Source organism: Amphibalanus amphitrite, unplaced genomic scaffold, assembly GCF_019059575.1.
Source record: "Amphibalanus amphitrite isolate SeventyFive unplaced genomic scaffold, NRLGWU_Aamphi_draft 001368F_arrow, whole genome shotgun sequence".
NCBI classification, from domain to species: Eukaryota; Metazoa; Arthropoda; class Thecostraca; order Balanomorpha; family Balanidae; genus Amphibalanus; species Amphibalanus amphitrite.
In genome coordinates this window covers 154,002-175,373 of record NW_024882861.1, presented here as the reverse complement: position 1 = coordinate 175,373, position 21,372 = coordinate 154,002, and the positions used below count along the sequence as shown (strand labels likewise).

The 21,372-nt window shown below is 47.5% G+C and overlaps 2 protein-coding genes across 2 annotated transcripts in view; one reads left to right on the top strand and one right to left on the bottom strand.

Moving 5' to 3' along the window:
- Positions 1-9,892: 9,892 nt before the first annotated feature.
- Positions 9,893-12,028, top strand: LOC122372515. Its single transcript, XM_043349749.1, has 2 exons — positions 9,893-10,431; positions 10,591-12,028. The coding sequence occupies exon 2, from the start codon at positions 10,630-10,632 to the stop codon at positions 11,581-11,583; it is 954 nt and encodes a 317-aa protein (XP_043205684.1). The 5' UTR covers positions 9,893-10,431; positions 10,591-10,629; the 3' UTR covers positions 11,584-12,028.
- A 5,239-nt stretch (positions 12,029-17,267) lies between these two features.
- The window catches only part of LOC122372516, a 52,951-nt gene continuing 48,846 nt past the window's right edge, over positions 17,268-21,372 (bottom strand). The window contains exons 13-14 of the mRNA XM_043349750.1: positions 19,362-19,440; positions 17,268-19,152 (exon numbers count right to left, since the gene is read on the bottom strand). Of these exons, the coding sequence (XP_043205685.1) occupies positions 19,010-19,152; positions 19,362-19,440 (222 nt within the window). The 3' untranslated portion in view covers positions 17,268-19,009. The remainder of the gene's footprint in view (positions 19,153-19,361; positions 19,441-21,372) is intronic.

Genomic DNA, 21,372 nt, shown 5'->3' with positions numbered 1-21,372 from the left:
GAGCACAAATGAGTTAAGGAGACTTATGGAAAAAAAGGATGATAAAGCTCAAAGAGAATCCAACATCATCATTCACAACATACCTGAAAGCAGGGCAAGTGATCCGGAGAGCCGGAAGAAGTATGATTTAGACAGCTTTGACAACATCGTGAGTGCACTGCTCGGGGAAAGGGAAGAAGTCAAGGTAAACAAGATCTTCAGACTCGGAAAGAAAAGGACGCAGGAAGATGGGGAGGAAGAACCCAAGCCTCGACTTCTTCTTGTCAGCCTTAAAAACAAAGAGGATGTCGATTCACTGATGAAGAGAAGATGGGACTTGAAGGATGTTGGGTTTAGCAATGTGTACCTGACACATGATCTATCACCAGAAGAACGGGAAGAACAAAAAAGGCTGAGGGAGGAATTGACCAGAAAAGGAAGGGAGAACTACAGGATCTTTCGGGGGAAGGTCGTCCCCAGACACTAGGCAAGTAGGTTCAACTTGTCAAATGAGTTGCTTGTATACAAATGCAAACTGTTTGAGCAATAAGCTTAGTGAATTAAGAGGCAGGTTAGACAAGGAAAAACCAGATGTGATGGGTATCACTGAAGTTTGGCAAAAGCATGACTTTGAAATCAATGGATACCAGCAGGTGCGAAAGGACAGGAAGGCAGGTCGGTTGGGAGGAGGTGTGGTTATATTAGTAAAGGACTGCTGGAAGATTGAAGAATGCAATGATTTAAACGAAGACGCTATTGATGACTGTGTTTGGTGCAAAATCAGAATCGGCAAACATGCCTGCCTACTAGTAGGAGTTTGTTACAGGACACCAAGTAATACGCCAGAAGACAACACAATATTGAACAACCTACTGAAGAGAGTGCCAAATGTAAATGCCAGGAACGTATTGATCATGGGAGACTTTAATTTCAGACAGATACATTGGGAAAGTCAGACAGTTGAGGGAAGTGAAGATTCAGAGGAAGCAAAGTTTCTTGACACTATACAAGATCTTTACCTCTATCAGCATGTGCGTCACCCTACTCGTTTCAGAGATGGACAGGATCCATCCAGACTTGACTTGGTATTTACAGATGAGCAAGGGATGATTGAGGAGGTCAACATAGGGGACCCACTAGGGAAAAGTGATCATGCTGTCCTATCGTGGACCCTTTTCTTGGGAGAAAAACCTGATAGAATGGCAATTAAAAGTAAGGCAAGCCTGAACTTTGCAAGAGCCAATTTCCCAGGGATCAGGGAAACACTAGAAATTGTTGATTGGAATATGCTAAATGATATGACAGTAGAAGATATGTGGCATTGCATCAAAGAAAGGATTAACAAATGTTTTGAAACCCTAGTTCCAAAGCACAGTAAAAAGTCAAGCAAGAAGGCTGCGCCCTGGTGGAACAGGGATCTAACCAAGGCGGTGAAGCTCAAACATGATGCCTGGAAAAAATATGCTATATCCAAGTCAAGTGAAGATTATAAAGAATACACCAGGCAGCGTAATATCACTACTGGTAAAATCAGGAAACACAGACACAACTATGAAGCAGCATTGATCAGAACAGGCAAGCAAAATCCAAAACAATTATACAAGTACATCAGGAGCCAGCAGAAGGTCAAACCAGCTATACATGCAGTTGAAAATGGTACATGCTTGACCTCAAATGATCAAGAAACGGCTGAAGCCCTGCAAGATTTCTTCAAATCTGTTTTTGTGAAAGAGGGTGATACTCCTCTACCAGACTTCGAGGAGCGCGTGCAACCTGAGGCAGCCATCACAGACATTGAGATGACTACTGAATCAATCAGAAACGAACTTGTCAACTTATGTGAACAAAAAGCACCTGGTCCTGATGGTATCCCCAGCATTGTGTTGAAGAGGTGTGCAGAGCAGCTAACTCGACCTCTTTACAAGTTATTCACAAAGTCACTTCAAGAAGGCCAATTACCACAAGATTGGAAGGATGCTAATATTGTCCCAATCCATAAGAAAGGTAACAGAAATAAACCAGGGAACTACAGACCTGTAAGCTTGACCAGCCAAGTTGGAAAAGTGATGGAAAGGTTGATTAAAAGGAGTGTGACAGCTCATCTCGAGAGAAACAACCTCCTGAGCCAACAACAACATGGTTTTGTATCTAAGAGGTCTTGTCAGACCAACCTGCTGGAGGCCCTCGAACACTGGACGAAAGCTATTGATGAAGGACGAGGTGTGGATATACTGTACCTGGACTATCAAAAAGCATTTGACAGTGTACCCCACAAGCGACTGATGAAGAAACTCTACGGATATGGTATCAAGGGAAATGTATTGTCTTGGATTAGTGCATTTTTGACAAACAGAAGACAACGAGTGGTGGTGGGGACAGATCACTCTGAATGGTGTTCAGTCATCAGTGGGGTCCCCCAAGGGTCAGTGTTGGGACCAGTCCTGTTCATCATGTTTGTCAATGAGCTGCCAGATCTTGTGCGCAGCAACATGAAAATGTTTGCGGACGACGCCAAGATATACAGGCCTATTCAAGCAAACCAGGACGCTGAGATTCTCCAACAAGACATATCACTTCTGCAGAAATGGTCTCAGGACTGGCTTTTGAGATTCAATGAGGCAAAATGTAAAGTGATGCACTGTGGCTCGAACAATCCAAGTGTAGACTACTTCATGTCAGATGGCACAACCAGTAAAAAACTACAAGTCAGTGCCCTGGAGAAGGACCTAGGAGTTTACATCACAAACAACTTGAAGCCATCAGTCCACTGCCAGAAAGCTGCTTCTAAGGGTATGTCGGCCCTACGTATGCTAAAGCAAGCATTTGATAGACTGGATCTCGACAACTTCAAACCTCTGTTCACCACCTACGTCCGCCCACATCTTGAATATGGTATGCAGGCTGTTGGCCCGTACACTGCAAAGGACATCAAGCTGCTGGAACAAGTTCAAAGGAGGGCGACAAAGCTTGTAAAACCTTTAAGGAGCACACCCTACCCAGAGCGCCTCCGCAGTCTTGGACTTCTTAGCGTAGAAGACAGACTGCGTCGAGGCGACCTCATTGAAACATACAAGCTCCTGACAGGGAAGGTTAAGGTGGACAGCGATCAGTTCTTTGAAGTCGACCATGAAGACCGCACGAGAGGGCATCATCTGAAGCTGAAAAAAGGCAGATCAAGTCATCTATACAGGCTGAAGTTCTTTTCAAACAGAGTAGTTAATGACTGGAACGGATTGCCTAGAGATGTGGTGGAGGCTACTTCTACAAACATGTTCAAACGAAGACTAGACCAACACAGGGCTGCCAAACCTGCATCCTCGCGCCACAACTGACCTTATGGCTCATTTCCTAGTCCGGCTCGATGTGAGCATTGAATAGACCTAGTCTACTACAGCTCACTAATGCTCAACTCAACTCAACTCAAATCTCCACTTAACCCTCGCGGGCCCGGGGGGGGGCGTTTTTCGCCCCCCCCCCTGGCGAATATTTGCGATGGCTCCCGAACGCTTAGGGATAGGAAGACGAAACTTTCAGTACCTTTTCTCCCATCAATTTGACATCTTCTGAAGTAAAAAATTTGGACCTAGCCCCCTTGATGACGTCACAAGGTCAATTTTTCTAGACCCCTGCACGGCAAACTTCGGCGTCAGAGACGCAAACTTCAAATAGCTGCTAAAAATAGAGTTTTAGAGATAAAGACAAATTACGGGCACGGTTGTATAGCGTTTGACCTAGAGAAAAATAGAAAAATAGTTTTGGTGACCTGAGGTCAGAGGTCAGGTCAACGACCCCGAAATGTGGTTTTAGTTTTTCGCAAATAACTTCGACAAAAATGGTCCTAGAGCTACGGCAGTGGTACCATCGCATTCGCCTTGTCAAGCCGCGTCGAATGATATATATTTGTTCGGAAAAGGCAAATTTTATGTTGACCTCATGTGACCTCGAATGACCTCTGGTTGACCTTGACACATGAAAGGTCGTTTATGATGGATTTGTACCCGCTGATCACGAATCTGGCATCTATTTTCCTCTAAGCCTTCATTTAGAGCTTCCGGATTGCAAAATTGTCTTATCTATTATTACTAACTTGAATCAGTGAAATAGCCTCTAGCAGGGATACTCTTCTGTGACCTTGAACTTTGAGCAGCCTTGTATCGTAAGATGAACCACAAATAGGGAACTGATAAGCCTCAAAACATTTCAAAACATCTTGGAAGTTAGCACGCAAGATATGCGAAAAAGTGCCAAGTTTGAGGTCAATTTTGAGCGTGACCTTGACCTTGACCTTTCACTTTGAGCACATTTTCAGAATCCTCAGATTCTCTTCTTTCGTTTGACAGCCAATTTTGCCGGTTTGATGCAGCCTGCCGTCCTCTAGAAGGCTTACTTTGAGATCACTACACATGTGGCGGTTTTTGCCTTTGACCTTGACCTCTGACCTTGAAAATTGACCTGAGGTCAAAAATTTTAGGTGCATTAGAATCGTCTCGTAAGGACCTTTCGTTTGGTATCGCTTTTGTTTCCGTAGCTCCCTTATTTACGGAGTTAGACAGGGGGGGGGGGCGAAAAACGCCCCCCCCCGGGCTGCGGTGGTTGGGATTACCCCCCGGGCCCGGCCGGGTTAACTGTGCGTCTCAGTTGACCTGCCACTTTCCTTTATACACTTTCTGTTTGATGATCTCCGACAGGTCCTCAATGGGCCAAATCTGAGGGGTAAGTACGTGGCGGGTTCATGTCACGTACTATTACGGGCACCCAAGCCTCGTCAGGAAGTTCTGTGGTCTAACACGCGTGCTATGGCGGTTGCAAGGTCGGGCTAAAACAGAACACTATGCTCTGGGTTCTGGGACTCATTGAATGGTAGCGACACGTCATTCAAGCACTTTTTATAGCACAGTTCACCCGTAACATTGCCTGTGCTTGGCAAGTAACTACATAGACGCGTGATCCCTCTCGGACGCGTGGCAAGCCAAACGGGCATCTTGGGTGGGTACTTCCTCCGAGGTCGAAAGACGAGGTGAGACCCACACGTGGAAGAGTGTCTCCACCAGCTAAGGTGTAGGAGTCGGCATTGGAAGGCAGTTGGCTGCCACTGTAGGTGAAGAAAGATTCATCATCCATAATCGATAGCCTCTATGCTTTTGCTGCCCTTCATTGGACCCTGTGCCAGACGGCGCAGGCGGGTTTTCTGTGCACGTACTTGTGCCTCCGTCGCCTTTATCCTTTTTCTGTACTTGATCCCTGCTTTTTGACGTATTAACTGTACATATGTTTTAAAGATCGCACAGCAAGAGAACCCCAGCTTTTCGGTAGCAGCGTTGATTTTTTGGAGTTGAATGGTCATTTCTTGGTGATTTTGCCGTTCCCACCATGAAAAACATCTGCTAGTCCTCAGAACTTCTTGATGATCACATGTGATCTGGTGACGCCGTACGGCGTTAAGTGGCGCATGCCTAGTGGTAACATTTTTGTAATTTGGGTTATTAAAAAGAAGAAATGCGGGAACAGGTCCCGGACCGCTTGCTGACTTACCGGTGCAATGTATAGAGCGTTGGACTCCGCGTGGTGAGAGCACGTGTTCCCGGTTGTGACAGTCCGGGTTCGAAGCGCGACGGGCGCTCGACATTTATGGGCCTCCTGACAGGTATGGTTGCGGTTGGTGGCAGGCCGTAGCCAGGCGAAGTCAGCGAGGGGACCGGCCGTGCGCGGCTTTGTGCGCACGTTAAACTTTGGACTCTAAATTCTGCCATAGAATCGGAATTGCGCGATCGGAGAGTAGAGGGCAGGGTCATCGCAACAAGCTTCGCTTAGCGGTGGCTCTGTCCTTGTGATTCCTTCCCATCAAAAGGTTCGGACTAAATCTATTTTTAAAAAATGTTTTCCACTAGTTACTGGCAGGAAGTTGAAATCTGAGCTGCTAATATAAACTAACTGAAAGTATTCCAGCCAAAAATAATTGAAATCTGTCCATTATTGGCGATGTTATGCTCAATCTAATTTTACCTATATAGTTTCATACTGGCCACCTGTTGTGTAGGCATTTGGCTTAAAAGTAAGATCCTTCTTATTTATTGCTATTCTATGGCTGCAAAGTAATATATATTTTGAAAATGATATCAGTAAACAAAAAAATCCATTTTTTAAACGAATTAATATCTATTTAGAAAAATCCATACCTGGATGATTCTATGAGGGAGAAAAGTCCTTATTGATCTTAGACTTTCGAGTGTGTGCATCGCGCGTGTCAAATTGATTCTGCTTGCTTACAGCCTCCGCTTTATATTCGCTTTACGCGTTATTAACCCGCGCACCGACGGGGGGGGCGGATATCCGCCCCCCCCCCCTGAGGTTTTTCGCGAATAGCGGGAAAACCGGCGCCGCGAAATTTGGTATGACTATTCCCTCATCAATTTTACACATGGTGTGCAAGTTTGAACCTCTTACCTTTCAAGGTCAGGTCACCAGGTCACTTTGAATGACCCAACCTCAAGTCACTTTTTTGCAACTTTGTCACCGTGCCAGAGCTACAGTAGATGTCGGAGGCCTTTGGAAGTCGCAGGATGTTATTAGGTCATTAGTAGCTACAATTTGTATATCTCGGAATTTTGATATCGGTGACCTAAGGTCAGGTCAATTTCGCGACCTCCCCATTATAAGTCAATGGGGGAAAAATCAACTCCCTGTTTTTACCACTAAAACGGGTCGGAATGGCCCCATATACCATACATGACTTCATATACGATCAACCTTCACTACCTTGGTCTGTTTTGCTGTTGGGCAGCTGTGAGGTCATGTGACGTCATCAAAGGTCACCAAAGGTTTTTGGCCAATAACTCCGTACAGGAACAAGATACAGACGCGTGGATGGTCTCATTGTGTTCAGCTCGTCAAGACGCATCGAATGATATACATGATGACCTCGAGGTCACGTGACCTGAGGTCAACCTTTGACCTTGACCTTTCGAGGTCAATATTATATATTATATATATATATATATATATTATTATATCTATATATATATATATATATATATATAGATATATATATATATATATATATATATATATATATATAATAATATATATATAATATATATATATGTTACGGGTCATATGCTAACTTGGGCAGTATGCATACTACCCAACAGCCCGGGCAGTATGCATACCGCCCGGGTAGTATGCATACTACCCGACCCCTTGGGCAGTATCAATACCGCCCAAAAGCTTGGGCAGTTTGCATACTGCCCGCTTTCCGACTTAAAGTTGTGTAATCCATGTCCACATTAAGAATATAAATGGCTCTCTAGATAACAATAGATCGACCGAGAAGACTTTTTGTCTTCAAACGTGATTGATCGATCGTAGGATGGAATGAGGATTGGAATAAAGTGTTGAAATTACTTTTTCCCAAATCCATTGTTGAATAACCAGTGGCCAACAAGTCATTGTCATTGTGAAGCGTGAACTGAGTAAAATGAAACGACGACGACAAAATTTGACGTCATCACTTTCAGTTCTTTTTTCGCTATAACTTCGCCAAAAAAGAGGAATCAATCTCAAATTTAATATGTGGATAGAAGGCGGTAGGGACTATCACATATTTTCCGTTTTTTTTTTCGAAATTAAAAAAGAAGCTTTTTGGATTTTTGCCTATTATATTAAAAAATTACATTTTTTGTTTGGGGGGGGCGTCAAAATCTAAAATTTTAAAAAATCCGAAATAGCAGTTTTGTAGCCCTCTAATTCGACACCTTTTTTCGACACCTATTCTTAAACATTTTCTGTATCTATAAAGCTGTAGGCCTGACAGCTCTTCCCGCGAAACCTTTTTGGGTCGAAAATGGCAGAAATGACGTCACTCCGACGTCATTAGCGGCCAACCTATCATAGCCTTTGGAAAATTTTTGGTCACAATGTGTAATAGCTACGATCCCGGGAGGGTACTGAAAGTTTGGTGGCAATCGGCGCAGCGGAATTCTGGAGATATATCGAAAAAAAACTAAGGAAAAAAACAAAGAAAAAAAAAAAAAATGCCTCCCCCCACCACCCGGAAGGTTAAAACATTTGTCATTCACATATATACACGAGTTATTGCATTAACAAGCCTCACGAAGTGTAGTCAACATACTGCCCGAGTAAACATCTTGCCCGTGAGAAGAAAGGTGGGTGGTATGCATAACCCGGGAGGTATGCATACTGCCCGGGCGGTATGCATACTGCCCAAGGGGTCGGGTAGTATGCATACTACCCGGGCGGTATGCATACTGCCCGGGCTGTTGGGTAGTATGCATACTGCCGGGCAGTTTGCATACTGCCCAAGTTAGCATATGACCCGTAAATATATATAATATATATATATATATATATATATATATATATATATATATATATCATTCGATGCGGATTGACGAGAGGATCACGATGCTGCCCTTAGTTTGTTCCTATCTTGACTAATTCGAAAGTTATTCGAGAAAAACTCCATATCCAGCGCCGCCATTTTGACTTTTTCGACCCCTGTGACGTCATCTTTGACCTGACCTGAAAATGACCTTTGTAAAAATTGTAGATCTTGACCGTGCGTATCTGATGCCGTTTACCGCTTGTCGCTATCTTGCTTCGTTCTCGAGATCTCAGGGGGGGGCGGTCATCCGCCCCCCCCCCCCCGTCGGTGCGAAGTTGGCGCAGACCCCCGTCGGTGCGCGGGTTAGAAGTTATTTTATACTAGGTATATCGTTTGTATGTAAAGTGTAAACCTTAGCAGCTCATTATTATATCAGTAGTCACCCATGTGTGTGATCAGCCAAGCGCGTTTAGACAGCTCATCCTTATTTTCTCTGTTGCCGTGAACCTGGTAATCTTTTAAACGGCTGGTGACAGCGGCTGGCATGTTTTGCGTTACACGTGTAATACGTATTTTAAGCGGCTGTGTCCGTCCCGCCGCCTTTACATTTATACATGGGTTAGACATTTTTGGCGTGCCCAGATGTGACTCATTGGAAAAAGACAGGAAATAACTGAAACTTGTATCTGGTGATACTTAGGTACCATAATTCCATAAGCCAAGTTCAAATATTGCATTCTATGAATAGAATGACTCTAAACACGTTTTTCTTCGTCATATGCTTTTGGTGATATGGAATTTTCGGTCGCCCGGAATGCACAGGTCATCGATGCCCACTACGAGTGAATATAACATTAACCCGCACCCCACGGGGGGGGGCTATTCATAGCCCCCCCCCCCTTGTTCCTTTTTTTACCTTCACCCGTGCGTATACTAATGTAACCTACCTTTCCTACCCCAGTAAAACTTTCCTTTATTTGCCCGCCCTTTTCCTGAATCCTTCACAATTAGGTTGTGACGTAACGCTTACATTTTTCACCGAGCCGATTTCGTTTTGTTTTGATCCGCCCATCTCAGAATGCTACCGTCGAGGCTGCCGAGCGCGTCAGTGCACTGTTCGTTGCGTTACCGAGTTGTCACCGTCAAGCAACCAGCCGCCGCAAGAATATACCCCAGAGGAAATATTTTGTTTGCCCACCTTACATAGTCCTCCGGGCCGGATTTGAACCAGCGACCTATGGATAATTTACCATTACCATAGGTCGCTGTACCATTACCTTATCGGAGGAAGCGACGTATCACGTGTTCTGTGATGCCTCAGCCGTCGCCTTCTGTGCCGCTGTGTATGCTGTGCAGGGTGGGGAGGCGAAGCTCCTGATCGCCCGGAGCCGACTCGCCCCCCTCTCCACCCAGCTGACCATCCCCCGCCTGGAGCTGATGGGGGCCTTGATTGGGGCGCGTTTGATGGATTTCGTTAGGAAGTCGTTGAACATGTCGTCTCCTACAGTGTACTTTTGGACAGACTCTATGGACGTCATCTATTGGATCTCCTGTGGGAGGCCACGGAAGCTCTTCGTGGAGAATCGCGTCTCGGCCATCCTCCAGCTCTCGCGCGCGGACCAGTGGCGGCACGTCAGGGGTGAGGAGAACCCGGCGGACCTCGGCACAAGAGGTATGTCTCTCGAGTCACTGGCGAAGAGTGCCATGTGGTGGCACGGACCGAAGTTTATCGTTGATGGCGTGGACACTGTTGATGTGTTGCCTGTTCCAGCTGAGCCCAGCGCTGACGCGATTCAGGAGCTGAAGCCGACCAAGACTGGTGAGTCGAGACGTGTGGAGGCCTGCACTGTGAGTCGGGACTCAGAGCGGCCGCCGACCGTATCCCTGTTCGATGTGACTGAATGTTCGTCGTTGAAGCAGGCGGTGAACCGCTACGCCTGGGTATTGAGGTTCGTTGACAATGCCCGCAGACCCCGAGCGGAGAGAGAGAGGATTCTTCGCAGCTGACCACCGAAGAGAGGAGGCGCGCACTGCGGCTGCTGATCGGGGAAGCGCAAGAGAGGCACTTCGGATTGGAGCTCGAGGCTCTCCGCGCTTGCCAACCTCTCCCGGTAAGATCGTGCCTCGCAAAGCTTCGCCCCCAGCTGAGCCTGGACGGAATCCTAGAGTCGGTGCCGCGCACAAACGAAGCCCCTGTTATCATTTTACCAGAGTTCGCGCACGTAACCACCCTGGTGATTGATGACGCTCATCGGAGGTGTTTCCACCAGGGCACCCGCGTGACGCTCGCTGTAGCTGCCGCAGAGTACATGGTGAGGCGGCGAGCTGTTCGCCGTGTCGTCGACACCTGCACCCGATGCCGGAGATACCGCGGCCTGCCGTACCGATCGCCGGAGGGTGCGCTGCCGACGTTCAGGACCCAGCCTGCACGACCGTTCTCCAAAGTGGGAGTTGACTTCATGGGGCCACTGTATGTGGACGGGCACCAGAAGAAGGTATGGATTTTGTTAATCACCTGTGCCACCTCACGAGCAGTACACCTAGAACTCGTCCGCTCTCAAGCGTCGTCTGACCTCATCATTGCATTAAGGCGCTTCTTTGCACTGCGAGGCACCCCCATTCTGGTCTACAGCGATAACGCTCGCACCTTTCACGCGCTGACCGGTCACCTTCCCCACTCTGTGACGTGGAAGTTTATCCCCGAATCGGCCCCGTGGTGGGGGGGATATTGGGAACGACTTGTAGGAGTTACCAAGAAGGCTCTGAGAATAACACTGCACCTGTGCCATCTCAGCTTCGAGGAGCTGTCGGTTACTCTATATGAGCTGGCTTTTGCGATCAATTTGCGACCTCTCACTCAGGATGACGGAGAGAATGTTCTCACACCCGCCCACTTCTTGTTCGGTGTTACTGCTATCAATGGGGTTCTCTGTCCATCTCTGAACGAGTCTCCAATCACCAGGGCCTGGAGACATCGGAGGCGAGTGTGCGACCACCTCAACCGGCGATGGATATCTGAGTACCTGAGTGCCCTGCGGTGCTGGAGCACCTCTCCGCGCGGCCGGCCGAGTCGTGTCCCCGGCGTCGGCGACGTCGTCCTGGTGCGAGACGAGGGGCCGCGCGGTGGGTGGCCGCTGGCCCGCGTCGCCGAGCTGCTGCGTGGGCCGGACGGGCAGGCTCGCGCCGCGGTGATAGTGCTGCGCGGCAGGACCACGCGGCGCCCTGTCAACAAACTCTACGCGCTGGAGGCCGCCGGCGAGTAGGCCTGCGATGGTGACTGTTAGCGCGCCGCTCGCAGTGAAGTGTTGTGTTTTGTTGTGTTTGAAGTGCCTGTTTTACCGCGTGCAATTGTAACCGGTTTTCGAAGTTCATAGAACTTCGAGTGGGGAGAATGTTATGAATTCGTAGTCTTGTTCCTTTTTTTACCTTCACCCGTGCGTATACTAATGTAACCTACCTTTCCTACCCCAGTAAAACTTTCCTTTATTTGCCCGCCCTTTTCCTGAATCCTTCACAATTAGGTTGTGACGTAACGCTTACATTTTTCACCGAGCCGATTTCGTTTTGTTTTGATCCGCCCATCTCAGAATGCTACCGTCGAGGCTGCCGAGCGCGTCAGTGCACTGTTCGTTGCGTTACCGAGTTGTCACCGTCAAGCAACCAGCCGCCGCAAGAATATACCCCAGAGGAAATATTTTGTTTGCCCACCTTACACCCCTCTCGCTTTTCTGCAATAACTTCTAAACCGTTACACGTATCGACGCTAAACTTTTAGTACCTTTGGCTGCATCAATTTGACACCTGTCAAAATATGAACTTTGTAGCTACCATACATAGATCGGCCGGAAATGACGTCAAAGTGACATCAGTTGATGACAGCCGGTAGTTGATGACTAGACGCAATACAGCGCTGACTCGGGCCTGGAGCCTCTACACTATCGTTACAAACTCTTCTCCTTTTTCACAATAGGTACGCATAAAAGGTCTACGTTTCCGTTCTCTTGCGGGCGTCGGCCGCATACCTGCAGTGGTATAGCGTGGTGTGGTTAGGGTCCCCAGTCCCCACATTATGTTCCATAAGTCTTGAGTTCGAATCTCTGGGGATCTAGTGAGAGGCAAAAGGTACGCCTTTCTCCCACGTGAAACCACATTTTTTTTGGAATTCACGCGGAAATAGTGTACGACGTAAGCTGGGTCCCAAATCCCAATTAAAAGCCATGTTGGCTTATTTGCATGCGTCCACTGGGAAAGCCCGTGTGGGACCCATTAGGTAGGTATATATCCCAGCTGGGATATGGGAACATAGGAATATGGGCCCCACGGGGGCTGCCTATGTGGGTTCCAACTGGGAAAGCCCATATGGGGCTCAATACGGGTCCCAGCTGGGTCCAACATGGCCCCGTCTGGGGTGCCCCGATGGGACCCAGTTGGAGACACGCCCATCTGGGTCCGTGGTGGGTAGCCCAGATGGGTTCCAGTTTGGTGCCCACACATGGGCCCCACTTTGGAAGGCTGGCTGGGATGTGGCAGCATAGAACCGTAACCCCCTGGGCGCGGGGAGGTACTTAAATAATTTTACGGTTTGATAGTGAGTAGTCTTCGAAAGACGTTCCAACATTGAGTCATTTCCCAGCACTGTCGCCTCAGTCTATAGCGCTCTCAGACGCCAACCTGTGTACGTGTAGCTGCTTTCAATGTCAGGGTCATTGTGCCACCCGGTGAACCTTCCCTCCGACGCTGCTCGCTTTTGCTTCACATGGGTCAGAGATGACAACACACACGTACAGCCCTCTGCAAACTGCGTGGTAGGTATTCTTTTTTGGACAAAACCGAGAATAACGTGAATACTATGCTATCGGTCACTCAGAAATCGTAACAGCAAGACCCGCGAGACTCCGCACCCTAGATTGGCGTTATCATCGTATTCATTTTCCATCCAGTTTGGCAACAAAACCGAAAAGTGTATATTTGCCCCCAAAACAAACTTTTGCATTTTGTTGCCACACAAGGCGTATACTTTGTTTAGTGGTAGACCCAATAAAAGGAGTGGAGTATGGCGCATCTATTTGCAGTGAGTTTCGACCGACTGATAACATAGCGTTTGAGTTATTACCAGTTTTGCCGAAAAAAAGAATACCTACCACGCAGTCTGCTGAGGGCTGTACTTTGGATGATTCATTTCCCGACGCAGGACAACACATTGTTGTCTACCGCTAGCATCATATGACGATTTCTGAAGGCTGCTTGTCAGCTGAAGTGGAGCTGAAAAAAGGCGACAGAGAGAGTAATGTCATTCATGGAGAAGATTCATTGCTGAATGCGTTGAACGCGTGCAGAACTAAATAGATAAATACACGGTTAAAACCTGGTGCTAGCCGGTTTTTCCGCCAACCTGCGACTCTGGGCGCCCTCGAAGCCGGTCCCGTGGGTCCCCTGGTCGCGTGATAGCGCGACCCCAGCCGACCGGGCTCGCCTGGTCACACGAATCGCTCAGCCAATCAAAAGCCAGGGCCAAGGCCGCCCGGCCGGCGTGGGACTGGGCGGCGCGCGCGCGCGGGACACTTCGTCGGCGAACAGCAACAACAGTGCGGAACTAAATTGATAAAAGTATATTTTGCCGACGCCGAATCTCCCTCAATAGCCAGATGACAGAGGCATTTCATGCGTGGCATGCAGCTATCGAGGCTTAGTGCACCCCGAGTGTAGGTCTGAGCCAACCTTGCATGGTGGGAGCCTTTTTGTTCCCACCCAGTCATTTAACCCGCGACCGCCTGGGGGGGGGGGATCGGATCGAACCCCCCCTTTTCTTGCATTTTTCATGAACCGCTTACGCTATCAACTTGAAATTTGGCATACCTTCTCCCCTATCAATTTGACGTCTCATGTGTAATTTTTAAGATTTTTTCATTTTTTTTTTTTAGATACGAGTATATCGATTTTAGTGATGTAATTACATGGCGTTTTCAGTCAAAAAGTGGTAAATGTTTTTAAAAAATCGCCAAAAATCAAGATTTAAAGCAAATTGCAAATTTAGGACATGGATAGACGCAGCTCAACGAGTTCTTTGAAATGGCTATCTCGGATTTTCCATAAAATGCGTTTTTCACCCCTAAAAATTCAAAACTATACTTTTTTGAAAACAGCTTATAAAATCCAAAATTTTGAGAATTTCCAAAAAACGGAATATATGTTATAGAGCTCTATTAGAACATTAGATGTCCTCCCCCCTACAAAAACATACGTCCACTACATATGTACACAACTGCTTTCACACCCAGAAGCACGATCACGCTTCCACTGTGACTCCGTTCTCATGCCGAGGCGTCCGAAAGAGTGCAGTCCGCCGTGGCGTTCAGGCAGTCCGCCGTGGCGCTCAGTCCGACGCGGGATCTGTCAAACAGACAAACAGAGATCTGCATTCTGCAGTACACATCGCTCACCGGAACACGCGGCTCAAACGCTCACAGACCCTCATATACCCCTCCCTGTTCAAATGGACTCCCTGTCTATCGCGGAAGAAACGGGCGCGGTGCTCGACACCACCATGTGGCGTTTACTACCGTTAACTCTCTTGGTGGTTGTCAAGGGGCTCGTCCAAGGTACGGGATAAAATCTATCCCTGCCTCCTCTGCTACTTCCCGGAGTGTAGTTTGTCAGCTTTGAAGGCTGGCGTGTTCTCCCACTGCTGATTTTCGTCACAGAAAAGTCTGATTGTTGGATCCGCCATCGTGACCTTACCCCATTCACTCAGAACACGCAGGACTCCCGCTACCCGGTGAGGTTGGAGCTGCTGTGGCTTTTGCCCCGGCCTCCCAATAGGTATCATTGCCCCCAGCCAGATAAATATGTTACCGAGACTAGCTTCTCTTTGTTTAGCCGCTATCGTCCATGGATATCGTCCATATCGTCCATCCCAAATTTAAACTTTCTTTCTTGATTTTTGACCTCCAAATTGTAAAAAATAGCTCCAACATGCATAGGGCATGGTGAGGTCATACACATTTTCGTGAATTAGAGGCACTTCTGAACATCGCATGTAAAAACAAATGGCACCACTAGTATACTGGGACAAAGCTCGTCTAAAAAAGTGCATTTTTATTTCAAAAATAAAAAGTTGAAATATTGACTTTTTTCTTAGCCCTCGTTTAGTTATGTATGGTGTAAACGATTTTTTTATGCTTTCAATGCACACTTATCACCAGTTCAGTGACTTGGAGTCACATATAACCATTACCATCGGATTCGGCGTGAAAAATAAGCCATAAAACACGTGTCGCTCGCCCATGTAGCAGAAAGGGAAAATCGTGACCTTTCGTGGCCTGACCTGACCTTGACCGGTACTTAGTATGACCCCTATACGCACATGGTACCTTCACTAGGTCTTTGAGGTCATTTTTGGTGAGTTTCGAGCAGCAGCTATCGATTCCGCTGTCCGTAAGCCTAATCAGTCAAAACCCCAGAATTTGACCTTTGACCTGATCTTGACCCGAAAGTTGACCTCAATCTTAAAATCTTAAGAGTGCTTTGGGAAGGTCCCGTAGAGACCTTTCGAACGCCGCCTGGCGGGGCTCGATACGATCATTGGTTCTCGAGATAACAGGGGGGGGTCGAATCCGACCCCCCCCCCCCCCCCCACCACCAGGCTGTCGTGGGTACGGAAATAGCCCAGGCGGTGCCGGGTTTAGAATTATGTAAAGAAAGGCAGAAATACACTTAAAAAGTACCTGATAGCCCTCAATAAGTAACGTCAAAAGTATAGGATCATTTTCGCTCTGGTCAAGGCTTGGGTCACTGGAGGCCACCAAAGGTAAAATGCTCCCAACTTGACAATTTTCCCAAACAGGCGCATAACTCCGGAACTGACGCTATAAAACTCATTAGGTAGCTCTGTTCAGCTTTTTCGCTAACATATCCTCAGCTTTGTCCTCAGGTCAATGGCTTGTCCCTAGATGACAGAAACCGTTAAATATTTAGGCATGATTTTTGTGGAAACACCTTTCTGCAACAATAACCTAAGACTCAATCATGTATGGCATGCTGGACCACCATCGTTTTTGCGTCGTCGAGACGCGTCGAGTGAACAAAAATTTGACCTCGAAAGGTCGGCCTGACAAGTTGTTCTTGGATCAAAGTCATGCCATGCAATTCACGTTTGTTTGAGTTTCGAGCTTCTAGGGAATTTACTGTTGTACAAATATGCAAATAATCGCATATTTTTTTGGAAACATGTTCACTTTATTTGACCTGGAGACCTGCGGCTGAAATTTGAATTCATGATGCAAAATTATTGTGTTTTAAACTACGTCAGTTTTGGTGGCCCTCATATGTTACGTGATTTTCTCTACAAACGAAAAAAGGAGAGTTAGACCACCATCGTTTTTGCGTCGTCGAGACGCGTCGAGTGAACTGAAATTTGACCTTGAAAGGTCAGCCTTACCAACAAAATCGAACCTAACTGCAGGTTTGCATCGCCGATGACATGTCGGTATCGGTTAGGTTGCTTTTGGTCAGGGAATATTTGACCATCCGATGTTTTCTGCCAGGTGTTTTAAGGCGCCGCTCTCACAATATTTTTACTTTCAGCCGCATGTGTCTCTCAAATCCGCAATAAAACTGAAAACCGTCTCCGCGGATGTGTTGCCAAATGCTGGTCATCTGCAGACCATTGTGATCTGTAGCTCATCTGTAATTCCCATATCCGTCTGCAAGAGTTGAGAGAAGTACCAGTGATGGTGCTTTTCATTGAAGTTAGTTCGAACTAAGCATTGTTAGTTTTGCGGCTACTCTAGCTTTCATTTGAGAGTCTGTCAAGGAAATATGTGGAGCAATGCTGGCTACTTTTGGGTGCGCGCTTGAGTACAGTAGTAGCGTTAAACGCATGTGGCTTTGGCACAGCCATGTGATTTCAACATTACCCTCATCCGACGAGCAGACTGAAAGACTGGCGTAAAGTGCATGGTTGTATTGACATGGCTCAGTATGAGGGCACCCATTCCCTCCCCCGCGCACAGCGAGGGCCCCGGAGCGCTGTGGCACGCAGCACAAAGTGGCCGCACGGTTCACAGTTTACACACACGCACGACACAGATGCGGCGCTGTTCACAAGGCGCCAGTGGCAAACGCTGCCCGACCCACGCTCTGTTCACCCCCTAACCCTTATTCACCCCTTTGAGATCATGCCGTTCCGGACGCTGGCGTGCAGTCCCCCCCCCCATCGGCAGCACGGCAGCGCGCACTACATGGCTCGCGTGGACCCTGTCTCTCCATCGGTGCAAAGTTTGTGTGCGAGTCACTGACATTTGCTGGGTGCTATGCGTTTCAGGGACATTCCCACTTGTTTCACCAAATTTGAAAGGCAATTGAGTTATAATAGTATTTCATTTCAGGAGATAGATGTTTCACAAAGAACTGAATTTCTGTTTCATTTTCAATTTACCTTGCATGTTCCGTACGAAATAAACACATTGGAGCGGGATTGCGCATGTACAAGTAAAGATGGCATCTTGAAAACGATTTTGGAGAAAGTGAAATTGGTTACATCGTATTCTTGTCAATTTCGAAATGAGTAGTGGTGGGGATGTCCCTTTCAACAAAGGGACGTGCACGTTGCAGCATCACACACTCATGTTCACGCTCGTTAGCCAGTCAGCACGTTATTGCTTCGGTCGTGCAGCGACAAAGAAGCACTCTAGAAGCCACAATAATCACAGGGGCGCTCGGTGGCGGACAACGACGGCGACACAACAGTACAAACGGCCAGCACTCGACCCGACGGCACGAGCGCTCCTCAAAGGCTGACCACAGACACGACAGACACCGGTCACGGCACGACACTGACAACCGGGCGCGGCGCGACGCGGTACGCGGCCGGACAGACTCCCCACCAGCACACCTGATATGCATAGCAGTCGCCGGCGGCAGACGGACCCGGCAGCAGAACACAGAGGCGGTACCCGGGGCGGAAATAGCGACACAGTCGAGCTGGCCAAGCTTCACGTCCGACAGGCATCGCAAGCTTCAGGAGCCAGGCTCAGAGCTTCCCTGATTGACTGGAATGCATGCTGCAGCGCGGAGACGGGCGACGGGACGAGGCAAAGCGGGGCGTTGAGAGGGCGTTTGATGTTCAAGTGAGAGTGAGGGATGGATGGATACGTTAGTGTGTCTGTGAAAGCTGAAGTGTAAAGTTATTCGGAGCTTTGTTCCGTCATGTGTGCCGTAAATTTCAATTTTGTCGACGGCCGAAATTGCAGTCCTTCGGTGGTCGCTGCAATAGCGCTCAGCATATGAAATATTATCCATCATATTTACAAACTCCTAGGAATGATTGGCACAGGGTGCTGGATAATAAATAGTTATTGCTTTCCACGATCTTTTAACTGCGCCGCAATGATCCAATGGGATAATCTGACCGCAGTAACGTTATATAAACTGAAGGGTTACATAACGTAGTAGCAAAATAGCACTTTGACATTTTTTCTGTCCAAAACTCAAACTGACCACAAGCTTGTGACAAAATGTAAATCCTCACAGTGGCCTGGGCTGAATGCAGCTCGAGTTTGTCGTACAGCGATCTTAGACGCCTGTTTCAGTTCCCTCTGTGGGCCTGTGTAGTGTGTTGTTGACTGAGTGGTCCCCATCGGTCCCAGGTGGCTCCACCGTCGATCAGTCCGCACCGTCCAGGGGTCGGGACTAGTCGGGCGTCAGGTCCGGCGCGCAGTGACGCACGTTGAAGGCACTTCGCTTCAGCTCGCGAACAACAAACTCGATGTCGGGTTTGTTCTTGTTGGCGTATGCTTCTGCAATCAGCTGGGCCGCTCGCTGGTGGTTCACTCCTGAAAGGAAAACATGTCTGAACTCTGAGATCAGTGCATTGGCTGAATTGAGTCAGGAACGTGTGCAAATATCGAGGAATGTTGTAAAGCCCATCACTTGGGACAAGACAATAGGCCAGGTATTCAATAATGAACGCCTAAATGTGTGTAATTATGTGACACTTTTTTCGATCAGACTGGCCAGACCTGCGGGAACCCGTCAGACTTACCGACTAACCTCCGTCCGTCCACCGACTTGATGACCTGGCCCACCATCAGACCGCCGGCACTGAACGCTGAGCCGTACGGCTGAAATGGAAAATAACACACCATCAGACCGCCGGCACTGAACGCTGAGCCGTACGGCTGAAATGTTAAACAACAATTACCTATTGCCCAGCAGTATAAAGGGGCATCACAGCCAATGCTCACTCATGTAGTTCATGCACTTAAACGCCCACCAGAAACCAGTTTGAAGCAGGCGCGGATACAAGGGGGGGGCCATGGGGGCCATGCCCCCCCCTTGGCCGATTTTTTTCAAAAATAAAATAAAAAGTTAAAAAGCTGAAAAGGGGGCCTACTGAAAATAAAGTGGCTATTCATGTTGAGATGTTGCCTGAACAGCTAGATAAGCTCAATAGACGCAGTTTTTTTTGGGGGGGGGGGGCCAACAAGTGGGAAGATGGGGCCTCCAACAGGTGGGATTATGGGGGCCTCCTGGTTTCTAATGGCCCCTCCCTTGGAGATTTTCTGGATCCGCCCCTGGTTTGAAGACAGCTGAATAACTACGCGCAACAGCTACAAAATCTCACTTTGTCGGTTAGGGGAGAGTGGGGTAATTTGGCCGGTGGTGTAAATTGGCCGCCCCCACCTGTACGATGTCTAATAAAAGTGAGTGAAATAGCTCTAGTCTCTACTCATTTGTCATGGGTAGAAATAACTGGAGGACAAATGTCAAAACTTTGCCCCTCGTAGTTTTATTTAAAATTAATAAAACGTTAATTTCATTAGAAAATGGTAACTTTTACTTCTGTTTACAAAGTTGTATAACATGTAGTATTTGGGCTAAAAACGAATTCAGACATTATAGCGCCATTCTTGGGGGTGTTCAGCGGTTCCAAGAGCAATTTCATCTAATTCCGTATAGCCGTGATGACTTTATACACAAAAATTTTCAGAATGGCAATATGGGGTAATTTGGCCGGGACTAGCGGGGCAACTTGGCCGGTGCGCTCATGGTCACTATGCTGGGACGGCCGAGTTTTCATGGTCAGTTGTACCATAAATGACATAATTCATGACCAACTTTGACTACTTTGATGCCTTACTTCCGATTGGTCAACTGTAAGAGCATGTGACGTCATCAAAGGTTATCAAACGTTTTTTGCTAATAAATCCTTACATAAAAATGGTACAGCCGCACAAATGGTCTCATTCTGTTCAGCTCGCCAAGGCGCATCGAATGATATGCATGATGACCTTGAAATCACGTGACCTTGAGGTCAAGCGACCTGAGGTAACGTGACCTGAGGTCAACCTTTGACCTTGACTTCTCGAGGTCACCACATATATGTTTGGATGCGGACTGACGAGAGAATTACGATGGTACTCCGAAGTTTTGGCCTAGCTTGATTACTTCAAAAGTTATTCGTAAAAAACTGTATTCGCATCTAGAGCCGCTAATTTGGCTATTTTGACCCCTGTGGCCCCTGAGTCAACCTCCAAAATGCGGCAAATGCGTCATAGGACACACGTCATTGCTGAATCTGAAGCTGACTCGCAATATAACAGAAAATCCTGACCGCAAACTAACACCGGCCAAATTGCCCCACACCCCCGGCCAAATAACCCTGCTAGTGGGGCAATTTGGCCGCCTTGCAGACCTTTGTAATACGTCACAATTTCAATATAAGTAATTACTCTATCATTTCAAGTTCACTGTCCAGTAGGAAGTAAAATGAATGCGACACCTGCCAGCGTTGAGAAAATGCAGAAATGTGTCGTCAATTTTAAGTTACATCGTTTTCTAAAAAAAGCGGCCAAATTACCCCACTCTCCCCTATTTGTCTGGTATACGTGGACGAATTTTTTATTACAATGGTCATTACCGACCGGTTACGATTACTATTTACAAATAAATAGGCACAATTGTTGGCCAGCCTGGCCATCGCGACACCTACGCTACGTTACCATTTCGGCCTACGCACCAAGGTGCCACGCATGGCTCGTAACGCCGGAGAC

Excerpts from the sequence above, each read along its gene's own strand:
- LOC122372515 (XM_043349749.1), top strand. The coding sequence starts at position 10,630 with ATGGTGAGGCGGCGAGCTGTTCGCCGTGTCGTCGACACCTGCACCCGA.